This window comes from Mastomys coucha, unplaced genomic scaffold (genome assembly GCF_008632895.1).
Source record: "Mastomys coucha isolate ucsf_1 unplaced genomic scaffold, UCSF_Mcou_1 pScaffold22, whole genome shotgun sequence".
Lineage (NCBI taxonomy): Eukaryota > Metazoa > Chordata > Mammalia > Rodentia > Muridae > Mastomys > Mastomys coucha.
The window spans coordinates 64952187-64968775 of NW_022196905.1; the positions used below are offsets into that span (position 1 = coordinate 64952187).

A 16589-nucleotide genomic window follows, 5' to 3' on the forward strand; every position below is an offset into this window, starting at 1 on the left:
AAAAAAAAACCAAACAAACAAAAAAACAAAAAACAAAGAAAGAGAAATTCCTAGTATGTCTTCATGAAGCCCAACTCACAATGTTCACTTTCTATAGATTTAAATTCCATGATGCTGTAATGTAAAATGACGATCAGTAATGGATTTTTTTCAGGAATATAGGTACTACGATCAGCTATTTCTGACATTTTCAGACCCATCTTGAAGTCAGTGGAATCCATGATCAACTACAGTTCTTATCCACAAGTACATCAGGGTGCAGATCCTTCACATTGTGGTTCAACATTGCACTCTCATCATGAACAAATCAAAGGGAGGGAAAATCCAGATGAGGCAGAGCCACGTCAGCCCACTTCTTTGTACATATGCCTGGCGCATAGTCCGTGCTGAGAAGAGATGAGAAGTTGGGTGTGTTCCTGGCTCATTTGTGCCTGGAAATTAATGCAGGAAAGAATTCCTTCCTTCAGGGGGACGTGAACATCCTACATGATGTTCATGTAGTCATAGCATGGTCATCCTTTAGAGCAGTTATGTCACCACCAGCAATGCTGTAGAACATCTAACAGTCTGCACTTTCATAAAAGTTCATTGCATTTACGTTCTCTTTTGCTTTAATTCTATCTGCCTTGAGGTTTAAAAACCTTATTATCTGAGTCATGCTTCACCTAGATATCAATCCCTCATTAACTAGGCAGTACAGATACATCAGATGCCTTCTTGGTATGCCTGACGATGTGAAAAACCAATAGCCATTTTCATTTTTTGGCTCTTATTTGGGGAGAAGCTGCATCAGTGCTGCATGAAAAAGCCATCTAGCAAACACACACACACATAAAAGTGCACTAACAGGGATGCACACACACAGGCACACACACACATATACACCACATACATACATATATAGGCATATGTACTTGCACACACGCACACACACACATACACACACGCACGCACAGGCATGCACAGGCAAAGTCTGTAACATCAGCTTTTACAATAACCCTATTCTAGTAAGAAAAGTTGCTTGAAGTAGAAAAGGATTCTTATGTGGATCTTCTTAAATGTTCCTCAAAAAGAACACTGTACTGCTAATTTAATAATTAAACAATGAGTTCAATATTCATAGAAAGTTCTAGAGCTAGATTCATTCTTTAAGAGTCAACACACCACTTGAAACTATGGCTTCTAACAACCTTTGAGACTTCTTTACTTATTAATAATTATTTATTATATATTATACAAAGTAATAGATCTCACAAAGTCCTTAAATGTTTGTGTATTTGCACCAACTTAAAAAATATAAGACCCATCCCAACACCAACTTAATGAGAACTGCATGCATCCCTGGCTTATTACAGTATCTTTAAACTTGTTTATCTACCTGCTCATAATAATTAAACTACACAATGTATACAATCAAGATGAAGAATTGAATTTTACAAGTTTTGTTTTTCTTACATAATTGTAACATATTTTATGTTGCAATGTTATACTCCATAATCAAAGACTGTTAAAGACTGGAAACACATCCATCCCTATTATCTAGGGAAAAGCACCCATTTATGCATGAGAATACTAAGATCTTTACTAAGCCAAGGTCATTGCTCATCAGTTAATAAGATAATTGGAATGAAAACACAGCTTCCAACCCTCAATCCCTTGCTCTGCCATATTTACATCCTTCCAGACTCTAGTCCAGCTGCTTGCTTTCATGCAGCTTCCTGGAACTAGCAATAAGTTCTCCCTTTGATGGAACCATTACATCAGCATTTAATAGAACACGTGACATGATTATTTCCAATATCAGCAATGCACCTCAGTGAGATATGTGTCTTAATAATCTCTTTCATATTTTTCTTGAGTATTTCAGATCTAGAAGCCATATGATCTATTCATCTTCTAAAGTACATATCCTTATCACTTCAGCTCCACAACTTCAGCAACAAACTTTCTTAGGCATGACTTTTCCACACATTATATGGTGTGAACACACACACACACACACCATTAGGCTAGAGCACCATCCCACATAGGCAAAGAGAAACATTAGAACCCCCTCCTGTGAGCTGTCATCTTCCCAGGCCTCCCTTCATGTGTGAACTTTCCAGTTTAGAAGGTATTCTGCTATAATCCAATACCTTTGACTTCCTCTCTCTACCTTGAAATCTGCCTTCTATCTTCCTTCCTTCCCTCATCAGCTGTTTTGACATCCTACCTTGACACATGTTAACTAATGGTTAATTTCTTTACCTTGAACTACAAACTCAAAAAGAAATATTTTAACCTACGTGTATACGGCCTGGGTATGGGTATTCATGTGAGGAGGGCATGTGCCCACAAAGGCAAGAAGAGGGCATTGGTTGGATCTCCTGGAGCTGCAGTTGTAAGAGGTTGGGAGCCACCTGACCTGAGTATTGTCAAGTGAAATCTACAGTAAATGATCTTAACTGCTAACCCTCATTCCCAGAGCAACTTTAGATTTGTAAGGACTTTTAAAAGAGAACTTGTCTTTTAAAATGTTTAAATGCTCAAAGAATCTGGGGCTTTTAAAGTTATGTCTTACATTGTGATATTAGCAAGAAATCTTGGGAATCTATTGAAAAACAAAGGTTACTGGTTTAATACTGATTTTTCCGTCAAGTTGACAAGGGGCTCAGTTGTGCTGATCAGTTTTTCATCAGCTAAACTCTAGTGGAAGTCGTCCACAAAGAGCAAAGCTCACCTGAGAAAACGCCTCTCAGATTGGCCTGTAGGCACTTGTAAGGGGCATTTTCTTGATTCATGATTGATGTGGGAGGACCTAACCCACTGTGGGTGGTACTGCCCCTGGAAGGAAGTCCTGGATTATATAAAAATAAAAAAATAAAAAAACAAACAGAGAGAGCCATTGGGAACAAGCCAGTAAGCAGTATTCCTCCTTCAGTTCCTGGCTCCAGTCCAGCCCTGCTTATGTTCCTGCTCTGACTTCCTTCCATGATAGGTTATAATTTGAGAGTTGTAAGATTAAATAAGTCCTTTTCTCCTCCACGTTGTCTTGGGTCATGGTGTTTTATCACAGCAATAGAAAGCAAACAAGCACAAAAAATACGTGCTGGTTAGGTTTTATTGCCGATTTGACACAACCTTGAATCACCTAGAAAAAGAATCAATAGAAGAATTGCCCAGTTCAGACTGGCCTGGATTTGTATCTGTGAGGAGACTGTCTTGATAGTTCTTGCCAAACAGTCTGGGTCCACTGTGGATAACACCAAGCCTAGACATGTGGGCCTCAGTTTTATAAGAAAACTAGCTGATTAAGCCAGAGAACCAGCAAGCAGTTCCTCCATCATTCCTGTCTCCAAGTTTCCCCTTGAGTCTGACCTGACTTCCCCCTAATGATGGATTATAATCTCAAAGTATAAACTAAACAATTTCTTCCCATCCCAAGTAGTTTTTGGTCAAAGTATTTTTTAACAATGTCTTAGTTATGGTTTCTATTGCTGCAATAAAATACATGACCAAAATGGAAGTTGGGGAGGAAAGGGTTTATTCAGTTTACACTTCCACATCACTGTTCATCACCAAGGAAATCAGGACAGGAACTCAAGCAGGGCAGGATCCTGAAGGCAGGAGTTGATGCAGAGGCCATGGACAGGTGCTGCTTACTGGCTTGCTCCCTATGGCTTGCTCAGCCTTCTTTCTTATAGAACCCAAGACTACCAGCCCTGAAATTGCACACCCATAATAGACTGAGTTCTCCCACATCAATCACTACTTGAAACACGCCTTACAGCTGGATCTTATGGAGGCAATTTCTCAATTGAAGTTTCCTCCTTTCAGATTACTCTAATTTATGTTTTAAGTTGACTTAAAACTAGCTATCATGAACAACAACAGAAATCAAATTAGAACAAGATAGATAGTGAAAAAAGAAAACAATGATAATGATAGAGATAGATAGATGCATATATCATACAGATGAATGGATGGTATATAGGTAATTGATAGATGGACATAAATAGATAATAGAAGAGTAAAGATCGAGTGATAAAAATTAATAGATATAGAATAATAACATAGATAAATGATAGAATATAGATAACTAAGTGGGTGATAAGTCGTTGGGGATGGTTTTCCATCGCCTCTGATTAGTTAATAAAGAACTGATCAGCCTATAGCTGCATAAAAGAGGATAATATGGGACTTGTGTGCACAAAGAGAGAGAGTGGCTCAAGTGGGAAGGAGATAGTCACCATGAGAGACTGGCCCTGAGCAGGAACAGCCAGGGCAAGACTAAGGTGACAAGTTACAGGGCCTGTGGCTAGGAAGTAGGCAGCCATAGAGTTAGACTAGATAAATATCTGCCCAGCTATAGTCCTTAAAGCTTCTTAATGGAAACAAGGTCTCCATGTCAATTTGGGGGAAATAAAAGGGGCAATAGAAAAGTCCCCAAATTACTGTACAGTAAGTAATTAATAAAGATAAGGTGACAGATGATAAGTAGATAGAAGATAAAAATAGATAATTGATAGACAGATCAGTGATAGGTAGATAGATGACAGATAATGGATAGAAATTAATGGTTGACATAGACAGATGATAGAAGATAGATAAATAAGATAAGAAATAGATGACTAATAAATGTGGGCTGATCATTGATAGGCAAATAAGTAGAAGGTAAATAGATCGTTGCTGGAAATAGATTATTGATAGAAATAAGTCGTTGGTATAAATAGATGACAGAGATAGAGGATGAGTGATAGATAAGTAATAGAAGATAGACTAATAGATATGATGAATGACTGGTAGATGATTGGTAGGTATAGACAGGTAAACTACAGATAATCTTTGTCAGTAGCACATGAAGTCAGTTTTCTACTGAAGGGAAGAACTGTACACAAAATGGAAAGGACCAATGTGTCCCTCTGTGACAATGACAGAATAGTGAATGACCTTAGTGAGCATCTGAGCACGTCTTCTCTGCCCTCAGGTTGATGCCCACGGCAATATTCTGTTCAGCACCCTGGAAATCAGGAACGAGACCAGTGGCTCCGAGGTGCTCACAGGTGTAAGTGACCCCAAGGCCACCATGTACTCATATGACAGCGCCAGCATCCAGTACCGCAAACCACTGAGCAGCCGCGAAGGCTTCGGGCGTGGGCTGGACAGGCATGGGGTGCCCGGCAAGGGGCGCATCCGCAGGCGCGCCTCGCAGCTCAAAGTGAAGATTCCTGACTTGACGGACGTGAACTCCATAGACAAGTGGTCCCGAATGTTCTTCCCCATCACCTTTTCTCTTTTTAATGTCGTTTATTGGCTTTACTATGTACACTAAGGTCAGTCTCGTGATTCGGTTTAGAGTACCTTCCTCTTGGCTTGTTTTCTAACCCCACAGATTCCCAACAGCAGTAAATGCTGTGGTTTTTGAGGTAAGAGATTCAGCCTTCCAGTTGGTTTTCGATCTTGTGTGTCAGTTTTTATTATCACACCATGTTTACTTCAACAACAACAACAACAACAACAACAAAAGATATTTTTTCCTGTCTACTGTGGTCCAAGGAACCAGCTCTGTAAGAGTTCCATCAATTGCTTTGTTTACAAACACAAAGAGAGGGTGGGTGGTAGATATTGTTGGCAGTCTTTCTTAGTTGCCCTGGATCTTAGTGGATTATTTTAAAATGAAAATATACAGTGGACCTTGCTGTCCACCTGCTCTGTGTTCTGGGTAAACTGTAACCATTTCGTGATGCCAAAAAATTAAATAGAAATAAAAAAAAAAAAAACAAGGGGGAAAAAACAACTTGAGCATCTCAGAAGAATAAAGCCATTGACAAGTTGCAGATTTACAGGAAAAGAGTATATAACCTGACAGTTCCCATCCACTCTGAAGTTCTTCTGAGCCCCTTCCTGAAAAGCTGTGGAGCTCTGTGGAAGAGGGATATTAAAGCTCGTGCTTCTCATTTTTCCCCCAAACTCACCCTACTATGTCCATCTGACAATGACCATGGCTATTCCTAAAAATGGTCCTCTCTCAGACTGCCTAGATGTTCAAAGTCACCATTAGAATCCAGCCCAATCTAACTGGTAGTCACTGGGACCATTTTTTCTTTACTTCTCAAGAGTAAAGAAGTTGGGGGGCTGATGGTTTTCTTCCTGTCTGTTATGGCGAGCAGCCCTGACTGTCCTTCATGAGCCTTGGAATCTCGTGATGACATGAAAACATGTGATCATTTTCCACAGTTCCTGATCCAGAGAGAAGCAAAGGATATGTGGGGTACAGCAGTTGGTGAAGGCTTTGAAGGAGATGGAGACCAGTTTTTTCCCTGAGAGAAAAAAATTGCTATTTCCCTTAAGAAGGCAAGACTCACATGTTATGTAAAAGGTGCCTGGGCAGTTAACTGCACTGCCAAATCTTAAGTCAAATTGTTTGTATTTCTTAGCTTTCCAGAGAGTAGTGTCTAACGGCGGTGAACTCATCGCACGGGACTCTGCTAGCACTTTTTGTTTCTGCTCTCTGAACTCTGCATTTCAAGATACAAAATGAATGGCCAGGGAAATGCTGATCCTCCACATCAATGTCTTCCTCCAAAGCCAGATTTCCAGGTTAAGAAAAGCTTTAAAGTAGCAAAATCACAAAAAGAAAAGAAACTCGAAATGGCAACACACTGAGCCTTTAGACACGCCCACCAGCCCCTGAGGTGTGGACCAGAAGTGTCTCCACTCATTCATCACTATCACTATGTCATTGCCTCATCTCGCTCGTGGATTACTCTGGGCCGTGGTTCTCATGACTTTCAATAAAGCAACGCAATTCTAAACATGCTCAACAAGCTACTGTTGAGTTCTTCCCGTTTTATAGCATCAAAACCTCATTTTCTTTTGGTCTGAGTTGTAGAATTATTTATGTTTATTTGCAAGGTTGAGTGAGAGCAAATTGATCAGCTGGGGACGGAGGCCATTTTGGCATGATCCAGGCATGGAACTGCAGGGCTAATTCAGGATGATGGGATGACTGCCTCGTGTGATGCTCTGGCTCTCCTCTGAGAAGAGAAGCAATGTGCAGAGTAGTGTGAGCTGCTAACAATTACAGTCACAATTGGAAATGGAAGGCTGGAATTTATGTTAAGGAGCCCAAGAGGAAAATATAAAATATTCCTTTAGAAAGCAAGAGGAAAAGAGAAAGCTTAAATAAGTGAGTGTGGCTGGATATACTAACAGACATTAGTACAAATATCAAAATCCCACTATACCTTAAACAAAACAAATACCTGATCACAGCTATTTCATGAGGAGTGCTAGGATTTTGAAGACAAATTTTCAGTTAGGTTTTCAGGTGTGTAAACACACTTCCCTGGCTATGCTAACTCAGGCTGAGGTCACAGGGTCATCTTTGTAAAAAGCTCTGCTCAGCTTCCAGCAAGCTGAGATGCTTAGCCATTGACCATCATCACTGGACACAGTAGAATGTGATCCTGTCAGTAGTGGGAGGTTCCTAATACCCAAGAGCCACTACACAGTCACTGATTTTAAACATAGGAATGGATAATTGGTGCCTGATGCTGAACAGAAATTAATCATTCTGATGCCAAAGCTCTTTAAGGGGCTTTCAAGAAAGAAAAACTAAATCAGAGTGACAGTGTCTATTTAGATCTTCTCATAAAAGATTAGGATTGTTTATGTTTTCAGTACTGTATCTTCCTTTGTAAAATCTAAAGTGATTTTGTTATAGTTTTAGATATAAAACATCTTTTGCATAAAAAAGGGAAACGACATTTTGAACTTTTCCTACATTTTAACCTTTTTAAAAGGTACCATGAAATGGTACATGGATCACAGCCACCATTATGCAAATCTGACTACATGGCAGTGATCTCAGAGGCAATAGACGCCTGAAGCTTCTATTGCATCAAGTGAAGATGTCTTGCTTGTGGGTCATGATCTTTGTCCTATCTTCTGAACACCTCCCAGACTAATCCATTCCTCTCTGCTCCCTTCCCAAGCCAAACACTGACAGGGAAGCACCTTCCTTTTCTGATTTTCTCTCTCTTCTTTCCCAAAATGATGTAAATAAAACATAAAAGTCATAAAACATTCATAAATGCCCTCACATGGCCCCCATTCTTGAAAGATTTAAATTATATTATACAAAGGTTGTTCTTTAACTATTATTGAGTCAATTTCCTATTGCTATGAAAATAGCCATAATCCCCTGCATTGAGGAACAGAAGAGACTGAAAACTGCAGACGTCCTCTCTTGTGCCTCATGTACATACAGAGAACCCTATGTTTCACAGTTTCACAGTGGGACAGATCATGTTGAAGACTTAACCGGCTGTGGGCACAGTAGACATCCGCACCTTTTACTTGACAACTGTGACTGCTCATAGAACATCAGGTGTTCCTTATACTTGGCAATTCTGTGAGGCAAAGACCCAGGCAAAGGCTTATTTCTGCTTGAGTGATCCAGGATTAGTATCTCAATCTCCTCTGTTGCCAAACAGCAAGCACAGCTGGCTGGCAAGCCTGCGGAATGAATAATCTGTGTTTGTGTATACACATATAAAGTATATCTATATACTTTATTGTACACTACAGTCAATGATGGATTTTTAAAATGAGAAGAATATGGTGCAGAGAAAAGGAGTAACGGCTTTGGGGTCCAAAAAACTGGACTTTCCTTTTAGAAAGCCATAGAAAATTCACAAGAATTCCATCTTCCTAAAACCAATGACTATTTTATGAATATTCATTTAGAAGGAGTTTGATTACAATCTGCCAAGTTAAATGAAAAGGAAACAGGATAATCTTCCTAGAAGAAAAAAAAAGTCTCTGAGATTTTGCATGTCTAAAACTTTGGACAGTATATTGTCAAAGGGGTGATGTGCCATCATTTGATTCTTAAAACATAATCATTTATCCTAGGGAGGGATGAAAGGAATGTGCAACCACTTGCTCAAGATGGTTCAATCGGCAGTTTCCGGGATGAACAGAAGAGAAAAACATCCATATATCTGAAAGAAAACACAAAGGTCCATTTGTCAATGGATTGTAGACTACTGTGTAAACCTCCTTGTAAATTCTGTACATAGTTCACGGAACTGTCCCCTGTGTTATGGTTGTCCTCAACTTAGGGTGGATGTTTGGAAAACCAGAGCACTGTAAATATCGTAAGCTTCTAAAGCCTTTGCTTTTTATTCATGAAGTGAAATGATTAGTGTTTCGGGCCCACACCAGAATCTCTCCAGCTCTTGCTCTTTCATGCATACCGTGGTGTGACTCTGCTGTAAGCCATAGCCAGGTGTTTGTGATCACTGCCTCATGCCTTTACCCACTGACAGGGACAGCAGCTGCCTAGAAGGCTGCCAACCTGTGGGGCCAAAGAACAGAGCACCAGCAGAAACCAGAACTGGGACAATCTGCTCCTTGAGCAGTCGTGAAAAAAATAGATAAGTTGTTTTCAGTCACTGTGGCTATTTGTATCATCAAGTACTGAATTACCAATGCTGCTTAAGGGGTCAGGGACAGAAGGGATGCTCAAATTCCACAGGGAATCCAAAGCTTCATGTGTGCCAATAGCTTTCACTTCTAACTTTTCCACTTTGTCTTATTGAACTTCTAGTAAAACTAAACATGGATAGAATGCATGGGTCTGATCAGGGTGGACAGTCAATACCCAAAGGAAAGGCAGGGGTAGAGGTAGAGATGATAAATGGCCTTGATAGTGAGAAGTGGCAGATACACATGTGAGAGATACCGAGGTATCTATGTGCTTACTCTTAAAAGTAGACAAAAATTTTGATGTGAACTGATAAAGAAAGGGTGTGTATGGTGGAAACTACTTGAGTTTGAAGAACCTGGTAACTGAATGATTCCAGGTATTACTCCCTCCAAGTTTTCAGAGTTCTTTCAAAAGTCTCCAGGATGTGGAGCACAGAATGTTTCCATGCTAACTGGCAATCCCAGAGAGGGAGATGGTGCCAACAGAAATTCAGACTATCCAAGCAATTGAAGACAGAGATTGGTTTCTTAGTGTTCGAGGGAACAGTGTCCTCCTTGAGGGTAAGATGCTTTGTGTCCTTTTTAAGGGTTAGACAAGTACACACAGAAAGCCATTACTTTGGGATAATTTTAATTCCAAGATGTGACCCACCACTGTCTGAGCACACAAAACACACCTTGTTGGAACTAATCCATTCTGCCAGTTTCCAGGCTAGAACATATTGTGATTTTTTTACCTTAGCTTTTCTTGAGAAAACATATTATCTGGAATGATTGAAAATATAATTGTTGAAAGTTGCAGCAAGTATTTGATAGAAGTTCTTTTTAATAAAAGAATTACAAAACAGAAAATATTAAGTTCCTAGCAGGGAAAAAAATAAGGGTTCTCTGTTTGTTTTGACATCTCCCATGGCAGACATTTCCCATTAAAATTGAAGAAGTCCAACAGGATTTTCTTCTTGTTTTTCTTTTGACTATTCAGAAGCCTTTGGCTTATTAAGGGACTCACATCAAGGGACTCAGAACCATTTTTGATTGGCTCCCATACTGCTTGCAACTCATATATTTATCAAAAAAAAAAAGTCCAGTTGGAATTCAAGTTGGGAAAATTGATACTCCTGAAGCCGTTGAGAAGGGATTGCACTCTCCACCACTGCCTGCGCATTATATCTTGTGGACAATCAGGACAAGTCAGTCCAGACAAGAGAGGCCAAATAACCTTCTTCATTGCCTTAGGAACACAGACTTACAGATTCATTCATTAATACAGTCTCATTCCAAAGCCAAAGGATGAACAAGAGCAGCATTATTATCTGGCTCTTGCTTCTCCAAGGCTTCCTTTGAAGAGAAACAGGAACCAGGAGACACTCTCAAATATATTTTTATATATTCAAATGACTAAAATATTATATGTATATTTTGCAATCTTGGTTTTTATAAAATAGATGAAATCTTCTGTCTTATTCTTTCCCAACTACATACCAAGTGGAATCAATTCCATTTCTCTATTTATTCTCCATTTCATTTCTGAAGTTTATATGCTATCTTGTTCATATGTAGATGGTGGCTTCAATCTTTGGACTTGTATTTCTTCATTTAACTCATGAACGATGAATTATAACAATTCTTCCCAATTCCTATTCATAACACCTTTAAAAGGTCTTCAAAGGCAAGTCTTTGAATCATGGGCACCTCTGAATGCCCTTGAATTATTTTTCTTTCTGTTCTTTATGTAAAGACTACACACATTTACAACAGTCTTCTCTCTCCAAACTTATTTCAAAATACAGAAGAAATGAAAATAATGCACTTAGACCTACGGATGATTATATTATCAATACCAGAACCTAAGGTTACGGCCATTTTTAAGACATCATGGTAGCATGGTGAATTTATGTTTGTCTATGCATATGCTCCCCTAGTCTTAACAGTATGGTATTTAAATTTTTCCTTTTATTCTTCCCAGAATCTCTTATCACTCAAGTTGTACAACTGTGCTTACAGGTAATCATTTTGGAATTAAACCTAATTCATCATTTCTGTGCCCCATCCTACACTTACACTTCATATATTTCTCCTCACCTACTCCCCCCACCTCAACCTTCTAGCAGATTCTACTAAGTTAGCAATTGCAGAAACCATTATGCACTGTCCAAATTATCACCAGAGAATTCTGTAAGATGCATTTCTTCCATAAAGCATCTCTATAGACTTAGAGAATAGAGTTCTCTAAACATATAGCAAACAAAATGCCCTATAATATTGAATGATCAACAGTATGTGGTGAAGAGAGACAGGAGATAAGATGAAAGTTACCTTGGAATCAGGATGGGGGTACGTGTCTACCTAGGACTGTGACTCTTGACATGCCAGCCGATGACTTCAAGTTCTCTTCTAGAACCAAGTTTCAAAGGTTATTTTAGAGAGGCTCCTTTACACTGGAGTTTAACCAAGTGATACAGGTTCACCATAGACCTTGTTGATGCACCTTTGCAAATCTAATAATAGTCTTTGTCACATGCCTTTAAGACGTGGTGTCAAGTGAATTGAGTATGAGTCATATTTCTTCCAAACCTCTACTTTTAAAATATCCTATATCACAATCTTCCATCTTAGAAAAGTATCTTTAGGGGGCTCTCAGATATCATTCATCCATGTGATCTGATCTCCAGTTTTAGATCTTGGGAACTTTAGATGTTCTTAAACCATCCTCTGTAACATAGTCAAGGAAAAGCCAGAGAACCCTCACTTGTGGATGGAAGACCATCTTCTAGGCAGTGTCTGAACCCACATTTATTCCAGACATATCCAGTTTTAAATTTCACATCTCTCTATGTCCCTAAAGTGAAATGAGTAAATGTATTTGAACTTGCAAGCCAGATGCAGCTACCCATCTAGATGAAAGAGCCTGAGTCCTCAGAAGCTGCTACACATCCCTCCTGTTCTTGTCCTCTTGTCTCCTGATACACTACTTTACCAAGAAATTGGTCTGATATTCTAGATCCAGCCATAGCTAAATGTTAATTAAATTCTAATTAGCCTCGCCGTTGTTCTCCGGCCAGTACACCCCTCCCCATTTCAGTCTCTGAACATGACCACCAAAATAATTTCAGCAAGTATCTTAACTTTTACTCAATGTTTATGATTCTCTTGGGAGCCTTCTAACTATTGAAAATTGTTAGCATAATCTTCTCCCATCCAGTTGCCTATGTCTGTGGATCTGTCAAATATGACTTTAATTGTGTTCATGTGTGTTTCTTCTATATATAATCTATTGAACGATTTTATTATTTATTATATTGAATTTTTTTAAAAAAAATTGTTAGGATAATGCCCAGAAATACCATTTTGGGCTGTATATCATCCTATGAATGGAACACCTTTTTTTTCTTTTTGTACAATTAGCTTAATCCTCTGCTCTCAGCCTCAAGCGCTCTTCAAAGATCATTCTCCCAAACTCCTCATGTGTTGATGGACTCAGGCTCCTCTTCAAGCAAGGAGGTGGTTGCTTTCTTTTCAGCTTTCCCATGATGTTTTCAACCTTTAGACGGAGTCACACCTAACAATATCACTTTTAGAGGGAGGAAGAATTCCTAAGTGTTTAAGTCGTAACTGAGGCAAGGTTAGTAGTTACTAATGTAGGTGTATCTACTGAGATCTATTCAGGTACAGGTAACAAAAGATGACTCTCAGAATATCTTACGCAATCAAACTATTCTTAGCTCATATAACAAGATTAGAAGAAGTGCCTGGTCTAAGGTGCTTATTTCAAGAACATTAGACCCAATACCCTTATCTGATTCTCTGAATATTATCAACAAGATTGCACAGACTATCACAAATATCCAGAACCAGGGAAAGTCCTGGATTATTTTTTAAAAGCAAGGAACTCTTTCCTCAACTCAGCCCCAGAAGCCTTCCTTATGGTCCTGTTGACTGAAGTTGAATTAGGCATCATTCCTCAACCATTTACTGAAGAATGTGGTTATCATAACAGGCTTGCAAGTGCCCAGTGCTACACACATAATTAATTAATTAATTGATCAGTTGATTATTTAATTTAAAATGAAACTAAGAATTACTTTGGGTAGCTTTCCAATAATGACTATGTCATATTAGGCTAAGGAATAGAAAATCCTCTCTCACCATAATAGCACTTTGCTCTATACTCCAGCCCTATGAAGTTATTCAGTAACACCAGTATCAGGGCACAGAAGTGAGAATGCATTCCCAGTTTTTCTTGCCTCCAAAGACAAAAGTTTCTACCTCTCCCACATGATCTATATGGAATGCCTTTGTCGTCAATAATCCAGGCTTGTGGAGTAGTTCAAGGACGTGGAAAAACTTAGAAGAAGTCAGCTCTTACAGTCAAGAATAAGATACTGTGCCCACTGAACACTGTTCACCATATTTCTATCTGCTCTACCTTCTCTCTAACTCCCCACATAACAGCCTCTCATTGTTCAAGGACAGTGAGGAAGAAAAGCCTGTGCGACAGCAGCTCCAGTTCTGCTGCATTCTTTAGGTTCACATTATCATTCTTCAAAGACCATACAACCCAATTTGCCTGAGATACCCACTTGAGTGACAAATCAAGTGACCACTTTAATTATGGAATCTCAGCAACCCGGAGGATATGGAAAGCACCAATAGGTTTGCTGATGGAGCTTGTATTCAGTCCCAGAAAATATGACTTATCCTTTGTAGGGTACTTCTTGTGCCTAAGCAGGCTTCACCTCTCCTGTGCACAAAGCATTTCATTGCTCTCTTTAATTGATCCATTCAAGACTGACCCAATGCCCTTCGTTAACCTTCACTCCAACAGCTATCACTGCCCTTCAAACTTTACATCTTACGGTCAGGATTCTTCCTAGCTCCACCCCAAAGTTGCAAGCCAGCAGCACCCAAAATACCCACCTGAGCACCCATCTTCATTTCCTCCCATGCTGGCACCCATTACTTCTTGTAACAACTCTGTCCAATGAAATTGGGTAGTCTGTGTGTTTCCAGTACTCTTGTAAATATTTGGCCTCTCTCAAAAACAAAATGGTTCTTAAGAGTAAACACCTTAGTTTCTAAGTCTTTTGTAGGACCTCATGCATACAATCTCTAAATAAATTAAAAAATAAAACCATACTTACTGTTGAGCTCTAGCTGACCTCATGCAGAGTGGGCCACCGGGATATTTTTTCCCTACTGACTGGGAGTGACCAGACATGACTGGGAGTGACCAGACATGATCTTTATAACACCTCCATTCTACATGAACTCTAGCAGAACTATATTTTCCATCCTAGTTACTTCTGCTTTTCCTTTATGGGAAAAGGGAGCATTTTTTCTCCCATAGTTTCATTTCTACCCCTAGTAATCCATGCCTGCCTTATTAAAAGTCTTTTGAATGTATGCTCTATGGGGCGTTGGAAGTTGAAACAGCATTGGATTGTCGATGGAGCAGTCCAATGGGAAGTCTTACAAGAACAGTCCCAGGGGGCATTTGTACAGCACGTTCCACTTCTTCCAAGATGTTAATAGAAGACTTGGCACTGGCTAGGAAGGGTAGACAGCTCTTAACCTTCCCCACTGCTGCTCGATTCATTGAAGAGCAGGTAACAGGAACAACCTCCTTGTGACCCTTGGGTGGCTGACATCTCTGGTGTGCTATCACACAGGCTTTGCTAACCTAACCCCCCCAAAGACAGCCAGACACCCCAGCTTTACTAGGTAGTGTGTGTGTGTTTCTACATACATTTTCCCTAATATATTGAATGGCAGTGTGTTTGACCTCTTTCTTTTTTTAGCAACACATTCATGTCTGATTTCTTTATCATTTTAAAAATATTCACTGGAGAAAGCTTGAAATGTGTTTTGCAGTAGTGCCCCTGAGATATTTTTAGGAAAGTCCCAGGATGATTCTAATTCACTGTAGTGAGAATTATGTATCCAAGTGACCTTTTATATTCAGAACACCCACTATTTTTCTAAGGGAAGGAATATTTATGATTTTATACATGTGTATTTATTCACTGTTGCTCAGCCCCATATTTTAAAATAAGCCAATAATTCTCTTGATAAAAGCTACCATGTGACACTTTTAAAAGGTCAAGATTGCCTGAGGTTTTTGAAAATTCCCAATGATTTAAATGCTTGCAGGGTCTAAAAAAATGCTTTAACTTTTTAAAATAAGCTTTTGGTTTTCACCACCAGGTAGCATTTTGTGCCATTGTGATGGAGAGGTAATGGCTGAGGTGATGTTGGTATGTCACTCAGAAGGTTAAGGGAGGAAAGGGGGAGTTTATAGTATTGTATAAACACAAATCAAACTGTTTTAGAAAGAAAAGAATATGGATTGAAGATGGCTTACTAGAAAGGAAAAAAAAAACCCTCTCCTGGCTGCCTGTGATCTCTGAGAAAATCTGAATTTAACAAACGGGCTGAATGTGTAGCAAAAGGCTTGCCATGGTGGTGCCAGGTAAGGGTGGAATGCAGGGGAGCTGGGAATTCAAGTCTAATTAGGCTAGAAAATGCGACATGACCATGCTGCCGGCAGTGATTCAAACACCTCGTTGGCAATTACTTCCCTGAAAACTTGACTGAGTCCAAAAGTCACCCAAACCCACCAAACAAGTGTCTGCTACTTTAGTTCATAGCACTCTGTGTTCAACAGCCGTGGCTTCCAAAGCAGGTGCTACATCCACGCGGAAAGAAACACACACACCCTCTGCTGCCTCGCAGACTCCAAAGCTAAGCTCACCAAATGTCAGAGGACTTCAAGTGGTTTGTTTGCTTTTCCTTTTTTTTTTTCCTTGTGTCTTTCAGTCTCCACTAATCAATTTTGCAATCTATTGCAATCTACCCTCTTGCCAAATATAACTTAGCAAACTCGTTATTCTGATTGACATTATACCGGTTCTTGCAAATAAAAGAATTCCTCTCTGGTTTTCAGAAGGCAAACTTCTTGCATTGCAAAAAGAAACAAATATTTAATGATCTTTTACTCTTTCACATAGCCTTTTCTTTCTAACACAAGCTGGTAATATTTTTCGTGTATCTATAACACCACTAAGAAACTGAATGGCAAGGAACAGTATTTCTGAAAACCTGTTGAAATGTTTTTT

The 16589-nt window shown here is 39.3% G+C and overlaps 1 protein-coding gene across 3 annotated transcripts in view; it reads left to right on the forward strand.

The window, feature by feature from the left end:
* Gabrb1 (gamma-aminobutyric acid type A receptor beta1 subunit) overlaps nt 1-12557 on the forward strand; it is a 432240-nt gene extending 419683 nt beyond the window's left edge. Inside the window, exons 9-10 of one of the 3 annotated variants that reach the window (XM_031342595.1) lie at nt 4967-5044; nt 8899-12557. In XM_031342595.1, coding sequence (XP_031198455.1) covers nt 4967-5044; nt 8899-8991 — 171 coding nt within the window. In that variant the 3' untranslated portion in view covers nt 8992-12557. Of the gene's footprint in view, nt 1-4966 lie in introns of all 3 variants that reach the window. The other 2 variants (XM_031342596.1, XM_031342594.1) reach the window with 2 other exon arrangements.
* The last annotated feature ends 4032 nt before the right edge of the window (nt 12558-16589 follow it).